The sequence below is a fragment of the Amblyomma americanum genome, chromosome 1 (genome assembly GCF_052857255.1).
Source record: "Amblyomma americanum isolate KBUSLIRL-KWMA chromosome 1, ASM5285725v1, whole genome shotgun sequence".
NCBI lineage: Eukaryota > Metazoa > Arthropoda > Arachnida > Ixodida > Ixodidae > Amblyomma > Amblyomma americanum.
In genome coordinates this window covers 147,258,958-147,283,580 of record NC_135497.1, presented here as the reverse complement: position 1 = coordinate 147,283,580, position 24,623 = coordinate 147,258,958, and the positions used below count along the sequence as shown (strand labels likewise).

Sequence of the window (24,623 nt, the reverse complement as noted above, 5' to 3'; positions counted from 1 at the left end):
GCAACTGATTACACAGAAAATGTAGGCTAAAAACTAGTGGCACAAACACAAAAAGCAAAAAAAAGACCGGTCAAACAACTAGTTAAAAAAACCAACTACTGCAGTGAAATCTCGATGACATGAACCTGCTTGATATGAATTCATAAAATTCCCCGGCTGGAGTGCATTGTGCACAATGTGCAGAGTTTCGGATGTTCAGAACACTACTGTGCCACTACAGACGATGATACAAACGTGAAAGCCACCACTGCACCCTCGCGCATTAAGTGCTCCCATACATCGCTGACTCCACGATTGATAGTCTCGCTGTATGCACAGGGAGCAGTGAGAGGCGGCATGCAACCATAAATAAATCACGTCAGCCATACACAGATCTGTGTGAATGCATTGCCCATGCTTCCGCATATAGAGTTTGTCCACTTTAGATGATACAAATATTTTCGCGACCCCGTGAGATTCGTATCACCGAGATTGTACAGTACCATGCATTACAGTGAGCATCCAAAGTGGTCATTCTACACTGGGACAAGTACAAAACCACACGCTTCAACCGATCCTATGCACAAATTCTGACAAATGTGTGAACTGCCCTTTAATTTTGGCATCCATTTTATTTAAAAGTCTCATGAAAGTCAGTCCCATGCAAGTCGTTGTGTAAAAGCTTACAAAGCATACAGTACTTCTTCATCGGCGACGTGGGCGGCTAACATGGCCCAAGGTGCCTGGCTTTGCTTCATTAATACTGTTCCTGCGTGCTTGAGGAAAGAGAAAAAAAAAATCAGCAAAGACACTTAAAACTGCTTACGTGTGGGAACGCAAAAGCATTACTGTCCCTGGGTGCACTGACACCTGCTCACACACACACCCACACACCACCCACCTGCATGAACGCACACGTAGGGCACCACCTGGAACTCTGTACAACGAACGGTTACATCACAATTTTGGTAAGAATGTTGAGAAAACTGGCACCACATGGAGGTGGGCCAGTGGCGAGTATATACAGACAAACAACATGTATAGGATTGCTTCAAGTGGCGGTGCTCTGCTTGCTGTGTGTATCATGCGGCCGCTTGATGACGTCACCCTTTTTTCTTGCCATCACTGGGATTTTCTGTACCATCTGCGAGTACAAACACACCGCCGGCTTTTCTCTAACAGGACTAGTAATGCTTTCGCATTAAAAAATTATTCAGACACCGCTGCCAATTACAGGCTGCTAGCGTCAAGCTGTACAACTAGGTAATAATTTGATCACGACCAATTAAGGATCTTTCGGAAACTTTTATAGTATACTAGATATGAGCCGCACATGAAGAATCGCATGGCAAGATCTTAAGAGTAACGCTTAGTGTACTCTGGCTTACTGCAGATTGAACATTACAGAGCACAGATTTAAAAGCATCTATGTTGCTTTATTTTATTATTTGAATTATTTTAGCGAACTCTGCAAAACCACATCTTTTGGTGTATTCTTTTGTGTTCTAATGACTGCTGCTTCTGCTGGTACGTCTGCAGTCATACCCAATTCACTTCAATTCAAAAACATTCACTTAGTCTTGGCTTCGAACTCAAAATTCGCTATTAGCACTTGCCTACTTAACTACCATGACTGGCCAGCACGCTATAGCAAGGAAACCCATAACTACCCTGATCAATTCTGAGGAAAACCTGTTTCCCCCTCAGTCTCGACGAGGCCGACTATCATCAGCATCATGTGTCCGCACAGCACTGACTGGGCAAAGGGTAAGCTCCCTTGTGGGCAGAGTTGTATGCAATGTGTTTCAAGTAATTGATTACTGTAATTTTGCAAATGATCGATTACTTTTTCAGATGGCAATGTTTCGAGTAATTCAATTACTTTTTTTGTAATCAAATACTGGTAATCAGATACTTTTTTCCAAAAACAAGTATAGCATTGAGAGCATCAATTTGACGGCAAACAGTGGGCAGCACAACAGACCAGCTGCTGAGAAGCGTTATGCGCAATCACTTGACCGCCCTGTGCACAGCTTGGAAAAGTAACCTCAGTCTTCAAATCCTGCCACTGTGAGTGACCCTCGCGTGCGAGCGCCATGCCTCATTGATATTTTAGTTATCGTCTCACTGTCTGCTTCTCAAGATATCCTATTATGCCGCAGGTTGGGCACGACATTCCCAGGAAATTCATGAAAAAACAAAGTTTGCATTACTATACCGGCATTCGGCTGATAGATCGAAACTAGGCACGAAAAAAAACGTGTTCGATGCGACTATTTTAAGAATATCGTAGCTCCTTTACGAGTTCAGAGCACGTTAGCCATCCCCTACAGCAGTAAAACATGGGAAGCACATGCCTCAAACCTACGACAATCAACTAAACCCATGTAAACACTGGCGGACGATAGAAGGAGGTATCACGGAGGTGTGGGGGCACCCTGTAGTGTCGGTCGCGGCAGTGGCAGTTAAGCAAACTAAAAAAAGCTAGTAAAAAGAAATAAACACGGTACGGTAGCACAGCTCCTCATGAGCAGGTCGCTCTCTGTTGTGACGCAAGCTACCGGGTACTCAAGCCCCGGTGGCTGGCTTTTGTACACAACTACAAACTGATGTGCAAGGTGTTCATACGTTATAAATACAGCCCTTCCCTCCAGCACATGCAATAAGAGAGTGGCCAGTGTAGCTGCTGATCTCTTCACAAAGAAATGTGGGGAAAAATAATGACAACTTCGAAAAACAACTCCCCTTGAAAATAAATGACATGAAACAAAATATGAAAAAATACACCTTCCTGCCTTCTACACTCCTGTATGGCCCAGCTGGCTAACCTGGTAAGTGGCAAAGTGAACTGTTGATTTCCAACTGTTTGTAGTTATGATTTTGGCGCTGCAGACTCTCTCGGGGTTACCGGAATGCCCTCGTGCCATCTACTGCTCCGCCGGAAAAGAGGTCACCAGCATGAGTGAGTTAAGTAAATGGAACACAATTCAAATTTTTGTCAGCTGAACCAATCTGCACACTTATTACTGCACATTTATTACACACATTACATTTATTACTGCACTGTATTGAATTGGGAATGGGAGGTGGGGTGGTCATTGCACTGAGTAGCAGTCCCTATTCCGGGACACCATTGGCTGCCGCTGCTGCCTATGCTCTCTGTACCAGGGCTGCCTCCCAGCCCTCCCTAGTTGGCTGACCTATAACGGCTCTATGTGTATTGTACTGGCAGGTCCACACCATGTGGTATAGGTTAACATACTGCCTGCAGAATTTGCGCCTGCCCGTGAATGTACAGTCCACGTGTTTTAGTATGGCGGGATTTAAGAAACACCCGGTTTGGAGCCGTCTAAGGTGGCACTCCTCGGTTGTCAAGACCTTTGGTGGGTCCCGGGAGTACCCTCCTGCAGAGGCGTAAATGGTTTGTAATATCTGCGTAAGAGATCAGCGGGATTGGTATGATTGCCGCGGCAGAACCAGGGGACTGAGTGGAACCCAGGGGGATCGGGCAGCCGCGTGAGCGGCCTCGTTCCCCTCAACCCCCTGGTAACTGGGCATCCATACTATGTTTTTTACTAATCGACAAATCCTACTTGCTCACAAATGCCAATAGTATTCTGCGGGCGAGTGCCGCTATCCTACTTCGCACGTAATTTCGATAGGCCTGCTGCGAGTCCGGCATTATGCACGCTGCGTCAGAGTGGGTGGCGGCCAGTGCAATTGCCACTTCCTCCAACATTGTCGCACCGGTAGTTTTTGCCAAGAGTCCATTTGCCTGCTTTCCCCTGTGCACTACCGCAATGGTGCAGATGTCCTCCTTGGTTGGACCCGCTGCATCCACGCAGTATATGCCTGTCTTATACCCGTAAGTAATTTTGAATAAATTTTGTCCTAGCTTCATGCCTCCCCTCGTTATACTCCCAATTCATATTTTTGGGGAGCAGCTTAACTGTCAAAGTATTTTTCCATGTCTCCAGGATGTCGACTCTGCGTTTTGTGGTGGGGAGTAGCGAGAGATTGAGGTCGTGGAGGACTTGTCTGCCGGCGCTGGTCACCGACAGCCTGGCAATTTGTCTTGTTCTGTGGGTCTCAATCAGCTCCTCCACAGAGTTGTGGACACCAAGTTGGAGCAGGCACTCCGTAGAGACTTTGGCAGAGAGCCCTAGCACATTTTTAACCGCCGCCTGAATCACCTCGTCGAGGTTCCCGTGGTCGCTCTTCCTCAGCTTGAGGTAGGGCACCATATACACCACGCGACTGACGAACGACTGAACCAGGTGAACGGTTTCTTTTTCGAGAAGTCTACCATGCTTTCCGGATATCCTGCCAATCATCCTACTAATCTGTTCGAAGGTGGACTTTATTTTTTGCAAGGCTGTGGCACTGTTACGCCGGTTATTAATTTGTAATCCCAATACCCGAACAGTCTCCACCACTCATATCTGGGTGTCGTTAACGTAAATTTGTATGTTCTCGCCTAGGTTTCTATCCTTTCTAATGTGCAAGAGCTCTGATTTGTTCGCAGCGCATTCCAGACCGCACTCCCGAGAGTAATCTTGCACTACCGAAGCGGCCTCTTGGAGGGCCCCCTCCATCTGCCCCACGCTGTCCCGGGATGACCAGATATTAATGTGTCGTCTGTGTAGGTGGCGTGGCGTACGCCATCCACGGCGTTGAGCCTCTTGGGGAGGCCCATGAGGGCAACGTTAAAAAGCAGCGGAGAGAACTGCTCCTAGAGGCGTGCCTTGTGTTTTTATCTTGAGAAAGGCCCAAATTTTTCATCGCCAAGTCTGATGCAAGCTTTCCTAGGGACGTGTACTACCCAAAGCTCAGCCAACTACCTTAGACTCCGCGAATAGGTTGGTTCTGTATATAAGGTCAACCACCCAATTTCGGATAGACATATTTACATAAAAATGCAGACTTATATGCGGCAATACATGGCATTAACTAGGAATGCATGTTGCTCTGCTGCAGTCAGGAACTCTTTTAGAAACTTTCTAGTGTGAGAATACTAATAAAAACTATGCAAATATTCTAACATATTGTATGCTTAGCATTATAAATACCCTGTAAATTCATGTAAAGGCCACACCTTTTTTTTTAAAATTCACGTGTGAATTTTGAACGTGCGGCCCATACACGAATTAAAAAAAAAAACGTACAACTAATTTTTTTTCTCAATTATCTAGTCCAAAACAAAGGGTGCGGATCTTACATGAGATTCTAGACAATTCGGATGGAGCTGTGCTCACGCCTGTTAATTCGGATGCGCTCCCAATTGGAGGCCGTGTTATGAACAGCACAGTGAGCGATCCCGCTTCACATAAAAAATGGCACCAAAGAGGTGCCCGCACACCTTACATGTGCGCAAATGTGATGATATTCAGAGGGCCCAGTCACTACGGCCACATAGTTTTGGTTTCCCTTCCCAGAGTTTCACTTCAGACTGCAGGAGTGGTGGCGACCGACCAGACTTCGGACCGCCAGTCGAGCAGAGATTTCTGAAGTTTAGACGCTGATTGGCATGTTGCTGGTCTTCTCATTTTCCCACCAGAAGGCTTCTCCCTGTTCCAGCTCCGACATACGTTTCTTCGTTCTGTTCCCCTTCCCTGTGATTCTCCCCCCGTGCACCAAAACTGCGCGCTCATCACGTGCTAGTCGTGTGGCACTGCAAAGGAGCCTGCGGGGGTCCTCCACCATTTTCGAGCAGTGCTGACATTCCCGACGGCGTGCAAGCAGTACAGCATCTAACTGAACCGAAAGAAATAGTCAATGCTGAGGAGTTTTCATCTCAAAAGCAGATGACCACTGCTCAGGTTTTCACCAAATATATTCACTCCTGTGAATGGTTCTGGAAGTTTTCTGGATGTCATTCATTAATTTCAACAATTCAGACATTTTTTCCGGTCCCATGAAATCCAAATTAATGAGGTTTTGCTGCAACAAGGACAGTATGTTTACACTGACAGACACTAATTTCAGTCACTTACCTTTTAGAAAAGCAGGAACAGGCTTAGCAACAAATTGTGCCATCTTGACACGCTCAGCCTCCAACTGCTTGGTCTGCAAAACAGGTGTTGGAGAAGGGGTCATATTTGCATATCTAGACAAAAGCATCGAAACTGAACAAAGCTATAGCTATTCTGTCCAACTACAAGTTGTGCATGGTGGCTCCACAGAGAATATCAGCACTACTGTAATGGAAGCAGCAGCATTAAAATATTCCTGAGTTTAGTGCTGGCAGAGGAAGTTCGGGCTGTTAAATGTGTTCATTCTTATTTAAGCGGTGTTGTCCACCTTGCTTTTTTTTTTTTTTTAATGGGGTTTAACATCCCAAAGCAACTCAGGCTATACGGATCAGTTAAAGCCAAAAAACTCTGGTTTTTAGGCATGTTCCTGCTGGCCGAGGATCACCCTATTCTTGGCGTAAAGCTTGTCGCTTTGCTACACAGGAGAATCTGGTACACCCACAGCGAAGTACAGTAAAATTGCGATGATACAATCTCGGTTGATATGAATTTGTAAAATGTCCTGGCCCGAGTGCATTGTGTGCAACGGGCGAAAATTCAGATGTTAAGAACAACCCCCCGCCCCACTGTGGATGATATGAACGTGCAAGCTGCGACCGCACCCTAGAGCACCAAGTACTTGCTGCCCTTACATCGCCGACGCCATGATCGCCAGTAACGTGGTATGCGCGGCAAGCAGTGAGCGGTGGCACGTGGCTGTAAGTAAACACTGTAAGCCAAAAACAGATTTGAGTAAATTCTGCAGACAAATTTTGTTAGTTTTAGATGGCACAAATTTCGGATGACACGAATATTTTTCGTAACCCCATGAGATTCGTATGATCGAGATTCTATTGTATGCAAGCGTCGACAACAACACGATGCACATGGTAGATGAGTACCCGAGGATGAAGCTTGAGGCATCCTTAACAGCATCTTACATGGTGCGCAAAGGTATGTGGTTCTCGGCCAGCCAATGGAATATCCATTAGACTGTCTATTCACACAAACTCACGCAATGTGAACAGATCTACAGGCTTGTAGTATGTGAATAATACTGTCTGAAGGAGCCTGAGTCAGAGTTCCACAGCTATTGTCAGTGCACGGCCAATACTGTAGTAAACCCTTTACTGTTTTGGAAGCTATGTGAACGCAGCTGGCTTGTATTATCCCAAGAGTCTGTGGATATTTTAGGTTTCCGGTCTCATTTTTTTTTCCGGTCAAGCATTTTCAACACTGCTTGCCGTGATCAAAAAGGAGCATGCAAGTGTGGCTGAAGAGAGTAAGTATGTATGCATCTACTACAACTAACTATGAATAGCATTTACACCACTGAGGTCAATATACCGTGCTGAGAACCTTTTCACCAATAACCATGTGTTTAGAATTTTCACTATCCAAAAAGCACTAATTAAAAATTGATAAATGCTAAAAAATAAGCACAGATTAAAAAAAAAAAACACCAGAACATCAATAGCCTACATGTAAGCTTCCAAATTCTGAATGAAGTCCAAGTGTGCCAGCTTATTTTGTATAACAGCACTAGTGCCAATAGTTCAACCAGTAAAAATGAAAGGGTGCTCTTTGCTACCCTAGCCTTGTACAAATTCAAAATGTGAAGCCACATAAAATATTGACTGCAGAATTTCAGGAACAGATTTTGAAACTGATGATGATTTGGTTTAAATGGTGCAAGGGCAGCATTGGCCAAACAGTGACTTGGCAAAAGGTATTTTGGTTTACTCGGTCGGCTCATAGACCCCTTTTCCAAGCATTACACCTCACAGAATCCGAGCAGCAGCCAGGGGAAAGCTCACTGGAAACCAGTGGGGATCCAGCAGCACTGGGTATCGAACTCTGCATCTCCCGCATATGGGGCGGGTGCTCAAACAACTAGGCCACCACTGCGGTGACAAATTTTGAAATTATCAAGCTAGTGATTAAAAAATTTCTGCCTCAAATTACACAGGACCAGTATACAAGTGCATTAATATGTAAAATACCATTAAAATCATTGAACATTTAATATTATTAAATCATGGATAAGAAATGGTTGGAGTCAACTGGGAGCCAACCGGAATAAATTGGAAATTGTTCCTTAAACCAGTAGGACCAGTTAGCATTTTCACCTGGGCATCAACTGTGCTCAAAGACCCAAATCTACTTGAAAAAACAGCTTGGTCTTAAAGTAAAAGTGCCTGGTACCTTTCTTCTAAATTCCTCTTGGCATTTCTCGTGCCTCTCAACAGATGCTAGTCTGAAGGGCCTGGGCTTTGTTGCCGGCACTGACAAGTTCCGTGGGCGGAAGACACGCTTGGGATCAGGAGCTGGTAACGCTCGAAACTTTTGTGGCTCGACCTGCAAAATCAAACGAAAGCATATAGAACTAGGCAGTAGAGCACAGAATGAAAGATAAGAAAACTCTGCCAAATTCGTGCAACTGGCTTTGTCAGGGAGAGCAGTTAGCATTTCTGAATCCTCTTAAAGGCAGTAGTAGAAAGCGGTTTTCAGACCTTCTCTTCCTGCCACAAAACAATGAGAGGAACTGGCAGCGTTTCAATGGAGGTGAAACGCAAAGGCGGCCATGTTCTGTGCGATGACAGTGCACATTAAGGATCCCCAGGTGGTCGAAGTTATAGGAGACCTCCACTACAGCACCTCTTTCTTTTTCTTCTTTTACTCCCACCTTCCTCCCTTCCTTTATGGCATAGTTCAGGTGTCCACCGAGGTGTAAGACAATTACTGCGCCGCCGTTTCCTTTCCTCAAAAACCAATTTTCAATTTTAAGCTTGAATTTATGCAAAAGTAATTTCATAAGGGTCACTGCAGTTTTTCTCACAGCTATAAACTTGGGGTCTGCAAATTAATACTTTTCCAAAACCGAATTAAATAAAAATAGTGTAGGTATTTACAAAATTGAATATGAATCAAATATTCATAAAAATGTTTCGTTCAGCTTGTGGCGTGCTAGTGAAAACAGCAAAACGTTGGTGCACTGCTATAACTCATGGGGTTAATGTTACAGCTGCCATAAGACCCAATACTGCTCTCCACTAGGGGGATGCAATGCGCATCAATATTTTTAGATAGGGTCAGTCAGAAAAGAGCGCCGGCATGCCGTGGTGTGGAGGGACCTGCGTGATCATTGGCAAGACAGTGGTGCTCTGGTTGCATTAAGATGGGCCCCCGCACGTTGTTTGCTACCTCCCTGCTTGAGGAGCGTTCCCAGACACCGATGTGCATGCATAAAAGAAAGGATTTAATGAACAGAAATAACGGGCGTGCATGAGATGCACATTCAAGAAACCAAACTACTCTGCTTTCAATCTGTCACTTTCCCTGACTCTTTCCTTACCGCGCCCATACAGCATCGTTAGCTTGCCAATGATGACTTTGCCTACAGATTTTGGAACCTTTTGCATTGCTTATGCATTTGCTGCACATCTGGCTTGTAGTCAGAGTTTCGTTTGTGATGTAGCTTTCTTTTTTTCCTGTGAGGAGGCATTTTTATAACACGCTGCAGAGATTCGAAGATGCAGTACCGCGCTCACTGCCCTCTAACGACGACTTCACCGCTCTACTTCGGAGCCTTCCTCGTTGCTTACGGGAGCACTGTGTCATCTGGATTTTAAGTAGTAAAATAAAATTTCGTTTTCGATGTAGTTATTTTTTTTTCTGCAAGGTGGCATGAATGTGCTCCAAAGATGCAGTAGCGTCAAAGTCACTTGGTAGCCTCCGCACGCGTAATGCGTGCTCTAATACGTCTTAAAACACAGGACTCTGCTTTGCCTGTGATTAATTTTATTGATAGCTGACCCGAGCAGCAGAGAGTCTGAAGATGCTCCCTTTCACTTCTGATGCCGGCGACAACAGAAACCAGCCTGCAGCACAGGCGGCCACGCTTCGGTGCCCAACAATAGGGTTATTATTTTATCGCAAGAATACTATTCAAGATAGAAGGGCGATTTTTTTAACAGATAATGGCCTAGTAAAATAGCAAACATTTTGCATATTTCAGAAAATTCTGAACTTCTTTTTTTCCTTTTAGATACAAGTGTCTTTACAAGCTTCGTTCAATCTTTTCCTAAAATCTAGTTTGTGGCAAATAAAGTTTCCTGTTGCAACGTGCAATATCTTATATGACTAAAAAGCACATTTATATAGCTTTGTTTTCATGTATCGCATTAAATTTTAAATGCAATAGTTTTTATAAGAAAAAAAATCTGCTGAAGACTACAAAAAACGATCATTTTCCCCACGGTGAGGAAAGAGTTAAACAAGCTGCTGCAGATGCTAGTCACACTACATGTTTATATGGACGTATTAAAAAGGTGAGGATGGCTGCACTTTAAAAAAGAAACAGTACTGGCTGCAACAGGAAGAAAGGATGAGAGAAAGGGGTCTTAACGATTTAAAATTTCATTGCCTTCATTGGCAGAAACTCCATTTACAGTAAGGTGGTCAAGAAACATTTGCATCTAATTCTTACAAGCGCAAGACATAAGCTGTTCCGACTCTCAACGCCTTCATATCCCTTGGACATTTTTGCTTTTGAAGCTTAATACAGAAGGCTTGCCGTTTTGCTTGGGATATGTTTTCCATCACTTATCCAAGTCACATGATGACACCTGCAAGACCTAGCACCTTAGTGTCCGAAGTTCCGTTTTTTGGCCTTTTTTTCTAAGACAAATTTTTCAACTATGAAGTTTCTGTGGAAGCTGTACAGCCTTCCTTTGTAGCCATATGGCTGTGCTTGGGTGAATGCTAATGACTAATTACTCACTCATTACAAATCTACTCCACTTTGGGGGATTCGCTAATATTCCGCCTGGACATTAACACCGCCACCCCCACTCCTCCCAAATACAAACTTTTGCTATGCTAAAAACGCACCAGCAAATGTTTCTCTTGCTTAAACCGCTTGCTTATTCACGCTGAATTTTGACTGAGATGATGTTCGACCTTCTTGCTTTTTCGATGTCAAGCTTGGATGATGTACTTGCCCGATTTGATCAGAATTAATTATAAATCCGCATCGTCTGCAGCATCGGCGACCCAAGACAAGCAGCTTTTACATAACTGATACCGGTGGCGCCATCTGGTGCCACCCAAGGAATGGTTGGTTCACCCTGCGGTTCGAGCAGCTCATTTGAATATGCTTTCTTGACTGCTTTAGCAATATTGAGCACAGAAAACGTTTGCACAAATCACTTCAAGATCTACGTGTTTGGTTCGTGCCTGCCGTAACAAAATGTTAAATCTTCATTTTGTGTCGTCTGACTTCGGCTTTCCGTCACCGACAGTAGCTCATTGCTTAGTTGCTGAATGGATACTTTGGCTTTGGTGCTTCTTGCAGCGAGGTACGAGCACGTCACCAAGAATATGAGACCACACAGCAATGAAAAGAAGGCCAAGGCCGTGACTTGGCTCTCATGGTCGAATATTGTGCCCTTCGTGTGTGCAAAGTTCAAAGTGAACTTTTATCACTGTTCTCCCCATCGCTCGTCTGTGGAAAGATAGATGAAGAAATTTCAAGCTCCTGGTACAGTAGTCATTATAAAGAGGCGCAACACCAATAGGTCCAGAGGTGGCATTCGTGATGCCATTGAGGGCGCATTTGAATTGAATCAGAGACTTTTGTGCAAGCGTGCAGCGCTGAAGTTTGAGACCACAGCTTCGACTGTGAGCCGAGCTTCGAAAAAGAAAATTCTGTGGCCATATCAAGTTCTCGTGCTGCACGAACTGATGCAGAATGACCTGGCTTGACGACTACAGTTCTGCAGAGATGAACAGCGCACAGCTGCTGACCCTAGCCACCTACAGTTCCTGCTTTTTACAGACGAGGCAGTGTTCCACCTTGACAGCACTGTTAACTGGCAGAACACTCATATGTGGTCAAGGAGCAAGCCACAGCTCTTCACAACACGGCCCGTACACAGTCCAGGTGTGGCAGTGTGGTGAGGTATTTGGAGCGAGGGCGTTATTCGGCCCTTTTTCTTTGACAGCACAGTCACAGCAGACATATACCTGTGTATGCTGGAAAATGAATTTCTGCCAGAACTGACTGAGAAGCATATGCAGAAAGAAGTTTGTATTTTTCATTTTCAGTATGACGGCGCTCCAGCACATTATGCAGCAAAAGTTCATCACTGGTTAGATCAAAATTTCCCACAGTGATGGGTGGGCCATGGATCCCCGAACATGCCCCGACCTCCACGCTCACCTGTCCTAACACCCTGTGATTTCCTCACATGGGGATACGTGAAGTCTGTCGTGTACAGCACTGGCACGTTGAGCTCTGTTTAAAATGGCGCTATCGGTGCAATTGTCTCACCTTTGTTTTATACACTTCTACAGTTACTGTGCAAACTGCGGTGTCTATATGTAGGATGCTAGGCATATATATGAGTTAATGGAAGCTTACTGCAAGCTGCCACAAAACACCTACATTAATCATTGCACCAATGGGCACATGCAATTAGTAGGAGGCTACGCTGCAAGTGGATTGGGCAAGTGAAATCACACCTATTTATGAACACGCACGACATGGCAAAGCAAAGCAGATATGGTACTTGCACACCAGAGACAGCATGCCACCTGGAAATCCCCTTTCAGTTGTCCAAGCCAGTGTTAATTCGATCTACTCGAGCTAGTAGGGAAGTGGAACATTCATACACCCTGCCTGTACTGATTGCTGCACTATGGCACATAAAGAACATGCATTTTCACTCCACAGATCATGCAAAACAATCTGAACGTATGATATTATCAGAAACGAGCTGCCATTCTGCTGAAGGATGTTTTGAGCTCCCAAACAGCCTTTCCATCCTGCGTGCCCAACAGCCCAGTGTGAACGAGAGGCAACAGACATCACAGTAACTGACAGAGTCTTCTGTCATAACTTTCCAGCAGCCGTGGCATCAGCGAGGCTGACGTGTCCTCATTTCAAGGGCAGCCCTCTCCCTCCACCCACGGGAGGTGTGCATGTTTTCGTGCCTTTGTTTCGAGGCACTCACACATCCTCCCCTGACCAGCACTCCGGGAAGTGTGAATTCAGAAGGAAAACCCAGCCTCGGCGAGTGGGAGAGAACGCTGCATATTGCTCTGTGGCTGCTACTGGACCATCTGCAGTCAACTCGCCACTGCAGCTGCCAGCCGGCTTCAAAAAGGCTGTGCCTGGAACCTCCTACCCAGGAGGATGTGGGATGAAACCTAAGAGCAGCTGCAGCAGAGGGAACGTCACCACGGGGACAGCTTTTTGCTGAATTGTTCTTGTTAAGCAACAGATTATACAATGCAATTTTTCCTTCAATATCTTGCATAAAGGAGACAGGTGCTGTTCGAGAGTACCATAAATTTTCTGTAGTTCCAAATACTCAGAGATCTCAAGGCGGAGTTTGAAACTGAAGCCCTGGAGAATAGCTTGTCGTGACTCCTTGTCCAAACATTTAGGGCCAAATAAACATAGCTACTCCTTCAAGCTTAATGTTTCTCCAAAATTATAGCCTTTATTGAACGATTTTTTTTTTCACACCACTTGATTCAAACTGATGAAGAGAAGACTGAAAAAAAAATTCCGTGATCACCACCCCTGAAATACTAACAAAATTGACTCCACATCACTGCAATGCGATTACGAAAACGGCTAGTGGTGATGCAAAAACAACCTCTTTGCCATTATAACATGGTAATCTATCGATAAAGACCAACGTCAATTTGTCTTTAGTGTCCCTTTAACTCCATGACTGCCATGCAATCCACATAGGAAGACAAACTTTTGTTGCTGCTGAAGGCAGTGAATGAAACATCACCCCATTTCAATGGAAAAGACGGGAGCCAGCTATGAGCCATGACCTCAGAGATTGGGCACTGCAGTATGGTTAGCTTAACCTGGCTGAACCCTGCTGCATCACCCTGTCTTGGATGTCTTGTATGAGAATTGTGAACACAGCCACACTAAAAAACCATGTTGCAGCGTTGAACCTTCCTGCCTCCTTAGACACATTGTGGCATCACTGTGGTGCATCAGAGTGGGCTGTTTGCAGAACAGTGGTAAAAAAAAAAAATTTGTTTTTCTTCCAACTATTCCCTAACTATTCGAATGCATCAAAACATATTTTATTAGTTTCAAATAATACTGGCAAGCTAACTCAGGATGTCAAAGCATGAAAATGTCTAAGCCCACAGACAGAACAGAACTGGCAGAGCTATCAAAGTTGAACAAACGCAAGGTAGCCGACATAAGGAACTTAAATGTGGAGAGAATCAAGCATGCTCTAAAGAATGGAGGCAGCCTATAAGCAGTAAGAGAAAACTAGGGATAGGTAAAACTAGATGTATGCATTAAGAGACAAAGAGGGTAATGTCATTAGCAATATGGATAAGATAGTTTAAGTAGCTGAAGAGTTCTACACAAATCTATACAGTAGCCAATGTAATGAGAGAGGCAGTAGCGATCAGCAATGTGTCATCCTGGCAGTAACGAAAGAGGAAGTAAACAAAGCCTTAGGTGCAATGCAAAGGGGGAAAGCAGCTGGCTAGAATCAGGTAACAACAGATCTGTTGAAGGACGGAGGGGAGATTGTGCTAGAAAAACTAGCCACCCTGTATACACAATGCCTTATGACCTTGAGCGTACTAGAAGCTTGGAAGAATGCTAACATTACCTTTATTCATAAGAAAGAAGTCGTCAACGACTTGCAAAATTACAGACCGATCAACTTGCTGTCAGTTGCCTACAAGGTATTTGCTAAGGTAATCGCTAAAAGCCAGGGCAACTTTAGATTTCAATCAAAGGATCAGACAGGCTTTTGTAAACTATATTTCACAACAGATCATATTCACTCTATCATTATCAACCAGGTGATAAAGAAATCCTACATGACTGGCATGGCCAGCAAGGCATTCAAACTTCTCAAATCTGTGCTGTTAGTTGACCTGGGGACACAGGCAGTAGCTTCGCTTGCAACAATTCCTCCATCTCGCACCCACCACGCGTCCCCTTCTGCTTCGCCCAGCCAGTGAATACGCAGGCAATGGTTTCCCTTGTAGGCTGTCGGCGCGAGCTTGGCTGGCAGTTGCTTGCTGTTCCAGTGCCGCCTTTTTATTGATTTTTTGCGCCCACATGCTCTTTCCGGGGTGGTGTCAAGAGCTGAGAGCCCCTCTTCGATCTCCATGCTTGCAGAAGCACGTGCGACCTCTTCAACTTCAGGGGGGAGAGTTTATGAAGCCTCCTTGTCTACCATAGCCTAGCGATGCTGCCAAAGTTGTTTGTTGTATCTGAGATGTATTGCCATTGCCCTAATGCATATTTTGACGATAGCACCGCACCGTTCGTAATAAGCAAACGTTCGTTATATCTGCAGCCGCTACAAGTGGGCTTGATTGTAGGTCTACTTAGGGCAGGTAGTGCCTGCTGATCCGGATCATGAGAGGGAGATAACTAGAAGAATAAGAACGGGGTGGAGCAAATATGGAAGGTTCTGTCAGATCATGAATGGTGGTTTACCAATATCCCCCAAGAGAAAAGTATACAACAGCTGTATGTTATCGATACTCACCTATGGTGCAGAAATGAAAAGTGAAGGCTAACAAAGAGGGTTCAGCTTAAGTTAAGGACAACGCAGCGAGCTATGGAAAGAAAAATGATAGGTGCAAAGTTAAGAGACTAGAAACGAGCAGAGTGGGTGAAAAACAAATGCGTGTTAATGACATCCTGGTCGAAATCAAGAGGAAGAAATGGGCTTGGGCAGGGCATGTAATGCGAAGGCAAGATAACCGTTGGTTCTTGGCAGCAGGAAGTTAGCTGGGCGGATGTGCCAGGATACGGTGGCCGCAGCTGGCAAAGGACAGGGTTAATTGGGGAGACATGGGAGAGGCCTTTGCCCTGCAGTGGGCGTAGTCAAGCTGATGATGATGATGAATTTAGAACATGCACTATTTGATCCATTCAATGAATCAAATAGGAAGATATTAGATTTGCTAATAGAAATTTCTGAATATTTGCACACCCCTACTATGAACCTCTGAAGGTTTGCCGTTCAAGGGATGCAATTTCTATCAAAAATATACCTGCCACTGCGCTTATGTGCAAGATAAACACAGGGCCAGGAAGCAGCATTCCGTCACCGAAGTGCACTTGCTCCGAGGCTACAGAGGGAGGGGGCTAATTGCCTCCCTTACTCTCAGGTGCGAAGGAGAACAGACCTCTGATGACCATGCAACAGAAAGTGCAGCATTCTTGTTATCCAGTCAATCACTGCACTGCTCTGTCAAGGCGCTTGCATTGATTAAAAGTGCAACACTAAATCCAGTGGTGAACGCACTTAAACCTGATACTGTTAAAAAAAAGGGGAGACTTCTGGAATCCAAAAAAGAAAAACAATCAACATGTTGAAGGTTAAACCCCAGCCTGCAAGTGCATAGTGTGGGCCTACCTGCTTAACTGCTACAGCAGCTCCCGTTGCAGGCTCCTTATGCTGCAATGTCCTTTTTTGCCTGTCCAAAAACTGCTGTGACAGGTTCCGACGGTGCAGGACCGCTGTTCTTTGGCAGACTGCCTGATGTGCACAATTATGAGAATCGAAAAAAATGAATAATGCTCCAAGCCAGTGAAGGATAAACCACAGAGTGCAGGCATTATGCTTGTACCTGCTTAACTGCTACAGCTTCCTTAGCTTCCTTGCGCTGATGTGTCCTTTTTTGACGGTCCAAAACTTTACGTGACAGGTTACGACATGGAGCCTCTGTCCTTTGATGGACAGCCTTAAGACTATCCTAGAACAGAAAACATGCTTATGTTCTAACCAAGGTTGCTTAATTGCAGTCATTAAAATCCCACGCAATCACAACATCTGGGACAACCCACTACAGGTTTTGATGTAATCATGTTTTAGCATAATCATGGTTAATCAAGCTGCCCCTGCTAAAGCTACAGAAAAATTACTTTCCCTACATCCTGGGAAGGCCACTTATTTTCTTCATACATCTGGATGCTTACACACCAGAACATAAATAAATTTCACCAATGAGAAATAACAAACACGTGTTATCGTGATGCATCTGGTTTGGGAGACTGGCATTTCAGTTTTTCCACTAGCTTCTAATTGCTTGTAGTCTAGACCCAAGGCAATGCAACTGATAAGAATGACAGATGCAAGTATAATGATGGTGCATTCTGTTTGGTCGTTACACTCAAATCTGATAAGAATGAACACTGACATATCAGATTACTAAATGAAGACAATAAATGCAAAGCTGGGCTGATGTTTATTTCAATGGGTGGTCTACCATCACAATAAAACCAGAAACATGAGGACCAACACTATCATATCCCTTTCAGGCGCCATGTCCACATATGTGGATGCCAACTAAACCAGCTCATAAGTTTTGCATACAAGGCGAATTTCCACCCTTGAATTCTGTACCTGACTCGCCCTTGAATTCTGACTCACCCTGTCAAGTCTGCAGTGCCATCTCTTGCAGCTACAGTGAAATGTGTTTGTAAATAAGAAGTAAAGATGGACATCACAATGTTTTATTTTGAGACAAGTACTGTATTTACACTACTGTAAATCGACTCGAATGTAAGTCGACCCCCCCCCCACATCGCATTTCTGAAAGAAAAAAAAAAAACTTGGAGGTCGCTTACGCTTGGCCTTGAAATAATAAAACACGATAGCACAATCCTGCGGCTTCCGCTTATCGCCAGCCGCTATCGGCTGCCGCGCACGGGCGCGCCCGTGGGTACATTCCACAACAAAAATGTATTAGTCACTGGACTAGTCGTACACACTTACGCCATCGTCCTCACTAGCGCTGCCATTGTGATCGCTGCTACGGTCCCATAGCTCGTCGTTCTAACATCGCCGTGCAGCAAAATCCCACACTTCGCAAACAGCCATATCACGACATCGCATGGAACAGCTGAAAATTTTGCCTCGCTGCAGCTACCGCAGCTGTATCGCCCATTGCGAACGTCAAACTTGCGGCCCGGCGTGCAGTTCATTTATTCAGCGTAAGGAATGAGAGCCATCTTGAATGTAGCCGTGAACAAGCGCCGGTCGCTTACAGGGCCCGGAGCACAAATGACGAAGCACTACATTAAAACTTGTGAAACGTGGCCGGCAGTAGTCAAATGCGTCAGAGCCGAAGAGAAACTACGCGCGAGCGGTAGCGGCTCCTCCGTCAGCTATTGACACTCCCCAGTGCTGCTGCAGTTCTGAGTGGCGGTGCCGCCATGATTGGAACAGCAGCCCTTCCATCAACTATCGACGCTGCCTTGAGTGCCGAGTGCGCGGTTGAAAGTAAAAAAAAATCTTGAATGATGCCTATTAAGAGCCGAACGCGAATGCGTTATAGGGCCGCCGCCGCTTATCAGCAGCCACAATCTGCGGCCATGTGTGGGGAGTGGGCTGGTGCTGGTTTGCTGCTTATCGACAGCCACCACCGGCCGCCGCGCAGGGTGGGGATGCCGATTCTGTGCGTTGACATAGCAGCTGCTCAAGGCGAGCACCAAGTGCAATGCGACGGAGCCGCGCAGTAAAAATGCAACCACACTGTAGCATGCCTGATATCTCATTTGTCCCGCCTTTATTTATGGTGCGATGCTTTGATTTCAATTTTAAGTTGACCCCCCCTCCCCACTTCATATTTTCAAAATTAAAAAAATAGGTCGACTTACAATCGTGTATATACGGTAGCTAATTTTTGCATGCTCTCTTTTCAAAGTGTTGTGAATGATGCAATTTACTATTTAGAATATGTCAGTAGGTTACAGCATAAACTGCACACCAATCTTCATTGTCATAGACGAAGCAAAAGTGCTGCAGAGGACGTTCAGGGTGTCACGTCCATAAACAGTGGACATGGCGCCTTAATGCCGAAAATATCAAAGTGGAACTTTCTGGCCACACGCTCTCATTATCGCCACCGATGTATACATGCGTGAGCATGATCGGCAGTTTGTTCTGCACTCTGCAGCTGCCCTTGATAACTTCATGTAGTTTCTATTCCACCCACGGAGCTTGCAAATGAGATGCAGATGCACTTTATGCAGCGCACAGCCCCCATCGAAATAGTGGGGTGCAGAGATGGCCTGCACTTGCATGCCGCTGCTGTAACCACTGATCTCTTGACTTTCGGTTTTCGGCTTCCGGCCGAGTTTCCAGTCTTTGGAAAGGGCACCTCTGATTGGTCAAGTTGCAAAGACATCATGCGGCACTTCATATTTCACAGGCGCTTTGAATCTGGAAAGGTTTCAGGACTTTCATTGCAGTTTTCCCAGCAACGCAGCCACCCTTCCGCGTAGAAAAAACATCGGTAGTGTTCCCAAGGAACAATCTCTCTGTCTTTCCTAGTTTCATATTTCCCTTTAGTGTCCCTTTAAACTATGCACAAGAAGAATAAAAATCACGAGCCTAAAGATACTACGATATCAAGAAGTAAACAGATGGAGCAGCAGAAAAGGGTGTCTGCTGACCATTGGAAATTTTCACAGCATAGAGGGAGTGCCTCAATTGATCCGATATTGTGGCATTAAGGACAATTCCTGGGTTGAGCCTAGGTAGAATCATGCTTGTTTTGAAATTTCGCTGTAAATTTGAGCTGGTTTGTCAATGGTGGCAACCTTGTGGAAGCCTGGTGGTCTCTTTCATTAAAGGGGCTGCGAAACACTGCTTGAACCGATGCTGGCTATACTTCAGACGGATTCTTTATGTCACACAGATGCTGACTCAAAAAGAATTACAGGAATCAATGCACAGGAACCAGAGTTATTCAATCAAGAAATTTCAAAATGCAAGCAAACTAAATGCTGCCCTCAACTCTATTTTCGCGGGGCTTCCCATTCCCATTTCACACTCCCAGTGACACACTGGGCGGGACCAATCAAAACAGCATATCTGAGCACATCGCGGAAGTTTGCATGCCATGGTTGCCTAATTGCTGTAACTCATTCTTGCCAAGGCTGGTAGCGTCGTTTTCATGGTTACAACAACCACGCGAATGCCCAGCTGACCCAGCGATGCTTCATCATCACATTGATGGCACAGAAAGGATCACTGGTTCCCATAAGTCAGGGAACGTCACTGACCCTCATTTATGGATTCGAACTCGAGCGAGAGATACTGCGACGGAGTGACGGCCTGCACAAGAAAGTAGATACATTTAGGATAGTGCGTACCTTTACCGCTTACCGTGTACCATGCCGTGTACCATGCGCCGCAAAGCGCACGCGCTGTGGATGGGAATGTGGCGCCATCTGGCGCCACCGCCCGGTGATCCTCCACAAGCTAACAATGCGCACTGCTAAATGGGAAACGAATGGCTTTCTTCTTTGCATCCTTCCTTGAGACCGAAACAAATGCTTGTAGAGTGCAATGGCTCGATCGGATCGATTCCGCGAAGCCGTTCTCAGATGCATGGAGAGTAGCCATAAGTGCTGTGTGCTAGGTCGTAGGATTTGTGCAGCGAGACGCAAAGTCCTTCGAAGCAAAAATATAGCCAGAGCCTCTGGTAGTGTATTTTTGTTTTACTTGTTTTACAGCGCTTTTGTCTAAGACAAACAAGTTGGTTTTGTTGATGTAATATAAAACGTAAAAACTTGACAAAACGTATCTTTATTAACACAATTTGAAGTATATTTACTGCTTGTCCAATCATCAAGTTCTCGCCCAGTGATGTCATATCCACTGCTAAAAACCGCCACTGTATGGTGACACCATCAGCGCCATAAATTTGTTTTTGCAAGCTAATTAAGATATTAAAAACCGGAGTATATGTGGTACGACCGATGCTAATAGCATCGCTATAACTCATTCTATGCAACCAACAGGCAAAGCAATGCACTGATTATGTGTTTCGGGGCCCCTTTAAGGGCGTAAACGAATAAGTGAGAGATAAGGAAGAAATTGCTGTCTGTTGTTTGAAAATGGCCAATGTGAAAGCGAAGTGATAAATGGTCGAAGCATGCTTTGGAAAGAATTTAATATAAATGACATTGACGACAAAAATTCTAACAGAACACGTTAAAAACAAAAGGAGAAGATAATGTAAGCAAGACCCAGCAACTGTCAACTGGTCATGCTGCGTTGCAGGAAACAAGCGTAAAAAGATTGCCAGTTGCTGTCACGTCAGTTTTAACTGATAAAGCTGTACCCTTTGTGTTTTTTAGAGGTAATATATTTATTAAACATCAGTTACTTTAATATAAATCCAGATTTATGACTGTGTGTACAGGTGGAAAGCAATAACAATGAGGCTGCCTTTTTCAGAGCCTCTTTTCTTGGAACAAACAACCGTGCACCGTGTCTCATGCTTTGTTTGCAAGTAATAGAGAGAAGGCATGTAATGAATTTAAAACTGCTATGACCATCCAATTCTATTCGATTCTTGACATCCGGCCTTCTGTCCGATTCCAGTGGCAGCGAGGGCTTGGTGCAATGGAATTCGAATGAAGTCATTATACTACTCCCCCCCCCTCGGCACCTTGACGATAGCAAAGCACCATATTACCATATCTGCATGCCGCAATAAGGCTTGCAACGAGAGACTGGTCACGCACAGAACTCTTCGCACTTAAAATGTGCCTGCTTATCATATGTGCAAAGTGATGTTTGCAAACAGAGAGCGTCAAATATTTTAAAGGGCCCTTTTAGCCCAGGCAAATCATCACTGCAGAAATATAGGCTGAGGGCCTGATACAAGCTACACTGTCATGGCAACAACATGGGAACCTCCTTTCCCCATGTTCTTTCAGTCTCTGCTACCGGAAGACTCATGCAGTGACACTTAGCAGCCCTTCTACATTGCTAGCATGCGTGCAACAGTGCTTCACAATATATTTTTATCGAAAAACATTGGCAACATCATCTGACTGTGCCAACAAACCACTCAAGCAAGAGAACAAACGACACAGTTCCGCGAATGAAAATCCTTCTTGGACTATTCTGTGGTGCTGCCAAAGTGTGGCCTCGATTTAACAAAAATCGCCAAGAGATAAGTAGGGACAACCGGGCTCCGAGGTGAGCAAGGTTCAAATGACTAGGAGCCTAACTGCACTGACCTGATGTAGAAAGAAAAAAAGAAAAACAAGTTTATGAGAGCTTTAATGTAGTATCGAGCATGCTTGCAGAAACATTATGCCAAAGGCAGACCTAAAGAATACTAACAACACAATGCTTTCACTCTCAGGAGCTCCCTATTCAGTTCAAATGCATAAGCCAAACTTTGGCAAACACAACACTCCCTACATGAGTTTCTGGAAAGCAGAACTTACCAGGTCCAGAACATTCTTCTCTTTTCTTTGCTTCCAAGTTTCACTTCGCACTTTAAGTGCAAATGCAGGAGACTTAGGAACTGTTATCCTAAGTACTTTCTTCAGCTTCTCCTATGAAAGTAAGGTGCAGAAGAAGCATGTTGGAAAAGTATGGCTACATTGGTGAAAGCAAGGCTGCATTGTCTCAAAGCCACAACTCGCTTTTGACAGCCATTAAAAGAGCCATGAGCTAATTTTTAAATATACACTGCTTATTTAATTTAATTCCCAACACGTCAAGTTATATTTACCTGAAGTTTCAGTTCATTCTGTGCAGTAGATAATTTTCAAACAAATTTTTTTGTTTCTGCTGCTGGTCTGGCAACCTTTGATCGCTGACGTCACAAGGGCACACCCACCCTGCGTCGTCTGCTGCACGCTGTTTGCTGCGTTGAGGAGTATTGAGGTGCTTGCACGCACTCTGTAGACAGTACTCGCTTGAAAATATTTTTTTTATTTTAACGAAATAAAATTTATTTTCTGTGTTTTCTTTTCGAAAGCCTTTAGCATAGTAGTACAATAGCTTAGTAATCCTTGGGAAAGTGGACTTGTTCGTGGCACCCGCCTTCTAAACAGAAACTGATGGGGTTGTACAAAAGGTTGTACTTGGTTTGGTTTTATGGGATTTAGCATCCCAAAGCAACTCAGGCTGTTTGGGACGCCATAGTGGAAGGCTCCGGATAATTTCGACCCCCTAGGGTTCTTTAACGTGCACTGACATCACACAACACATCGGCCTCTTAGCATTTCACCTCCATCGAAATGTGACCGCCATGGCCAGGATCGAACTCGCGTCTGTCGGGTCGGGAGCTAAGCACCATAACCACTGGGCCACCATGGTGGCGTTACGTACACTTACAAGCATGTTATGAGAGTGGGTCCTTTAGTAGCGAAGTGCTCTCACATGTGAAAAGTGGCACGTGCTGTACCTGCCTTCACCAATGTGCTCTGTGAAGGGCATAGCAGTGCCATCAAGGGAGTGGTCATGGCATTCTGATGCCAACTACCAAGTTTTTGCCTGCTGTTTGTCGGCTCAATCATAAAACTCAAATTAGTGCAAGGTTGCACTTGAGAAAAGCTTGCAGCATGAAAGGAGCATACAAAAGCTGCCAAACACAATGGCTAGCTTTCCCGCTGCATGCATGCTTGCGCAGCTATGTACTTGCGCATGTTAGTTTAATGTACATTCTTTCCAGCTGGTAGGACCCTTTTGCAAAACCAAGCCGCTTGTAAAGCTTGTGCGACTCAAGTGTTTCACGGGCTGCACTGATGAATACCGTACTATTTACATTATTGTAAGTCTATCTATTTTTTTAAATTTGAACATCCGAACTGGACAGATTGCCTTAGAATTGAAACCAAAGCATAGCACCATAAATAAAGGCAAGACAAACGAGATATCAGGGATGATCAGCATTTGACCCAGTAGCATTAGACTATTCTGCACGCTTGTTCGGAATTTTTTTTATTTATTATTATTTTTTTTAAATTTTAGCTGCGTGCTCTGTGCTCATGGGAGTGTAATTTATGGAAGTGCTGCCGTTTCAATCGCGGCAGCATCGCCACTCGGAACGGCAGCGCTTCCAGAGTTAAGGGAGGGAGGAGAGGGCCGACGCCAGCCATGCGTAGTTTCTCTTTGGCAGTTTGACGCATTTGACTTCACTGCTGGCCACATTTTACCAGTTTTTAATGTAGTACTTCGGTGCTTGTTCACGGCTACATTCAAGATGGCTGTCATTCTTCACGCCGAAGAAACAAAACTGCGCGCCGGGCCACAAGTTCAATGTTTTGAGATGGGTGATGCAGGTGCAGCGGCTGCAGCGAGACAAAATTTTCGGCTGTGCCACGCAATGTTGTGGTGCAGTTGTTTGTGAAGTGCGGGATTTCACTGAACGATGATGTTAGAACGACATGCTGTGGGACCGCAGAAACAATGACGATGACAGCACTAGTGAGGATGAGAAGTCCAGTGACTAATACATTTTCATTTTGGAATGTGCCCACGGGCACACTCTTCTTTTTTTCCTGACATGCTATATGGGGGAGTCGCCTTACAATCATGTAAATACGGTAGCCACCGCAGTCTTCATTTTGCCCTGGTGCCGTGCTATTGCTCTAGCTCCCGAGGCTACTGGTAGCTTTTTTCTGCTGCTTGTTAGGCAAATAATTTGAGTATGAGAGCTTGAACATAACAGTACACCATTTAGCATTTACTGTGTATGCATGAAGTTCCCCCAGCAATGCATAGATTAGGACGACTGCAGCCCCGCGCTGACGCTGTTTACATCGCTGTGCACAAAACAGTACTGCTTGCTTGC

At 44.9% G+C, this 24,623-nt stretch overlaps 1 protein-coding gene across 6 annotated transcripts in view; it reads right to left on the bottom strand.

The window, feature by feature from the left end:
* Positions 1-591: 591 nt before the first annotated feature.
* Positions 592-24,623, bottom strand: part of LOC144113870 (uncharacterized) — a 44,270-nt gene continuing 20,238 nt past the window's right edge. For 4 of the 6 annotated variants that reach the window (XM_077647235.1, XM_077647237.1, XM_077647236.1 and 1 more), the window contains exons 7-11: positions 22,267-22,377; positions 16,427-16,549; positions 8,196-8,348; positions 5,973-6,045; positions 592-755 (exon numbers count right to left, since the gene is read on the bottom strand). In XM_077647235.1, the coding sequence (XP_077503361.1) occupies positions 685-755; positions 5,973-6,045; positions 8,196-8,348; positions 16,427-16,549; positions 22,267-22,377 (531 nt within the window). In that variant the 3' untranslated portion in view covers positions 592-684. The remainder of the gene's footprint in view (positions 756-5,972; positions 6,046-8,195; positions 8,349-16,426; positions 16,550-22,266; positions 22,378-24,623) is intronic. The other 2 variants (XM_077647239.1, XM_077647240.1) reach the window with 2 other exon arrangements.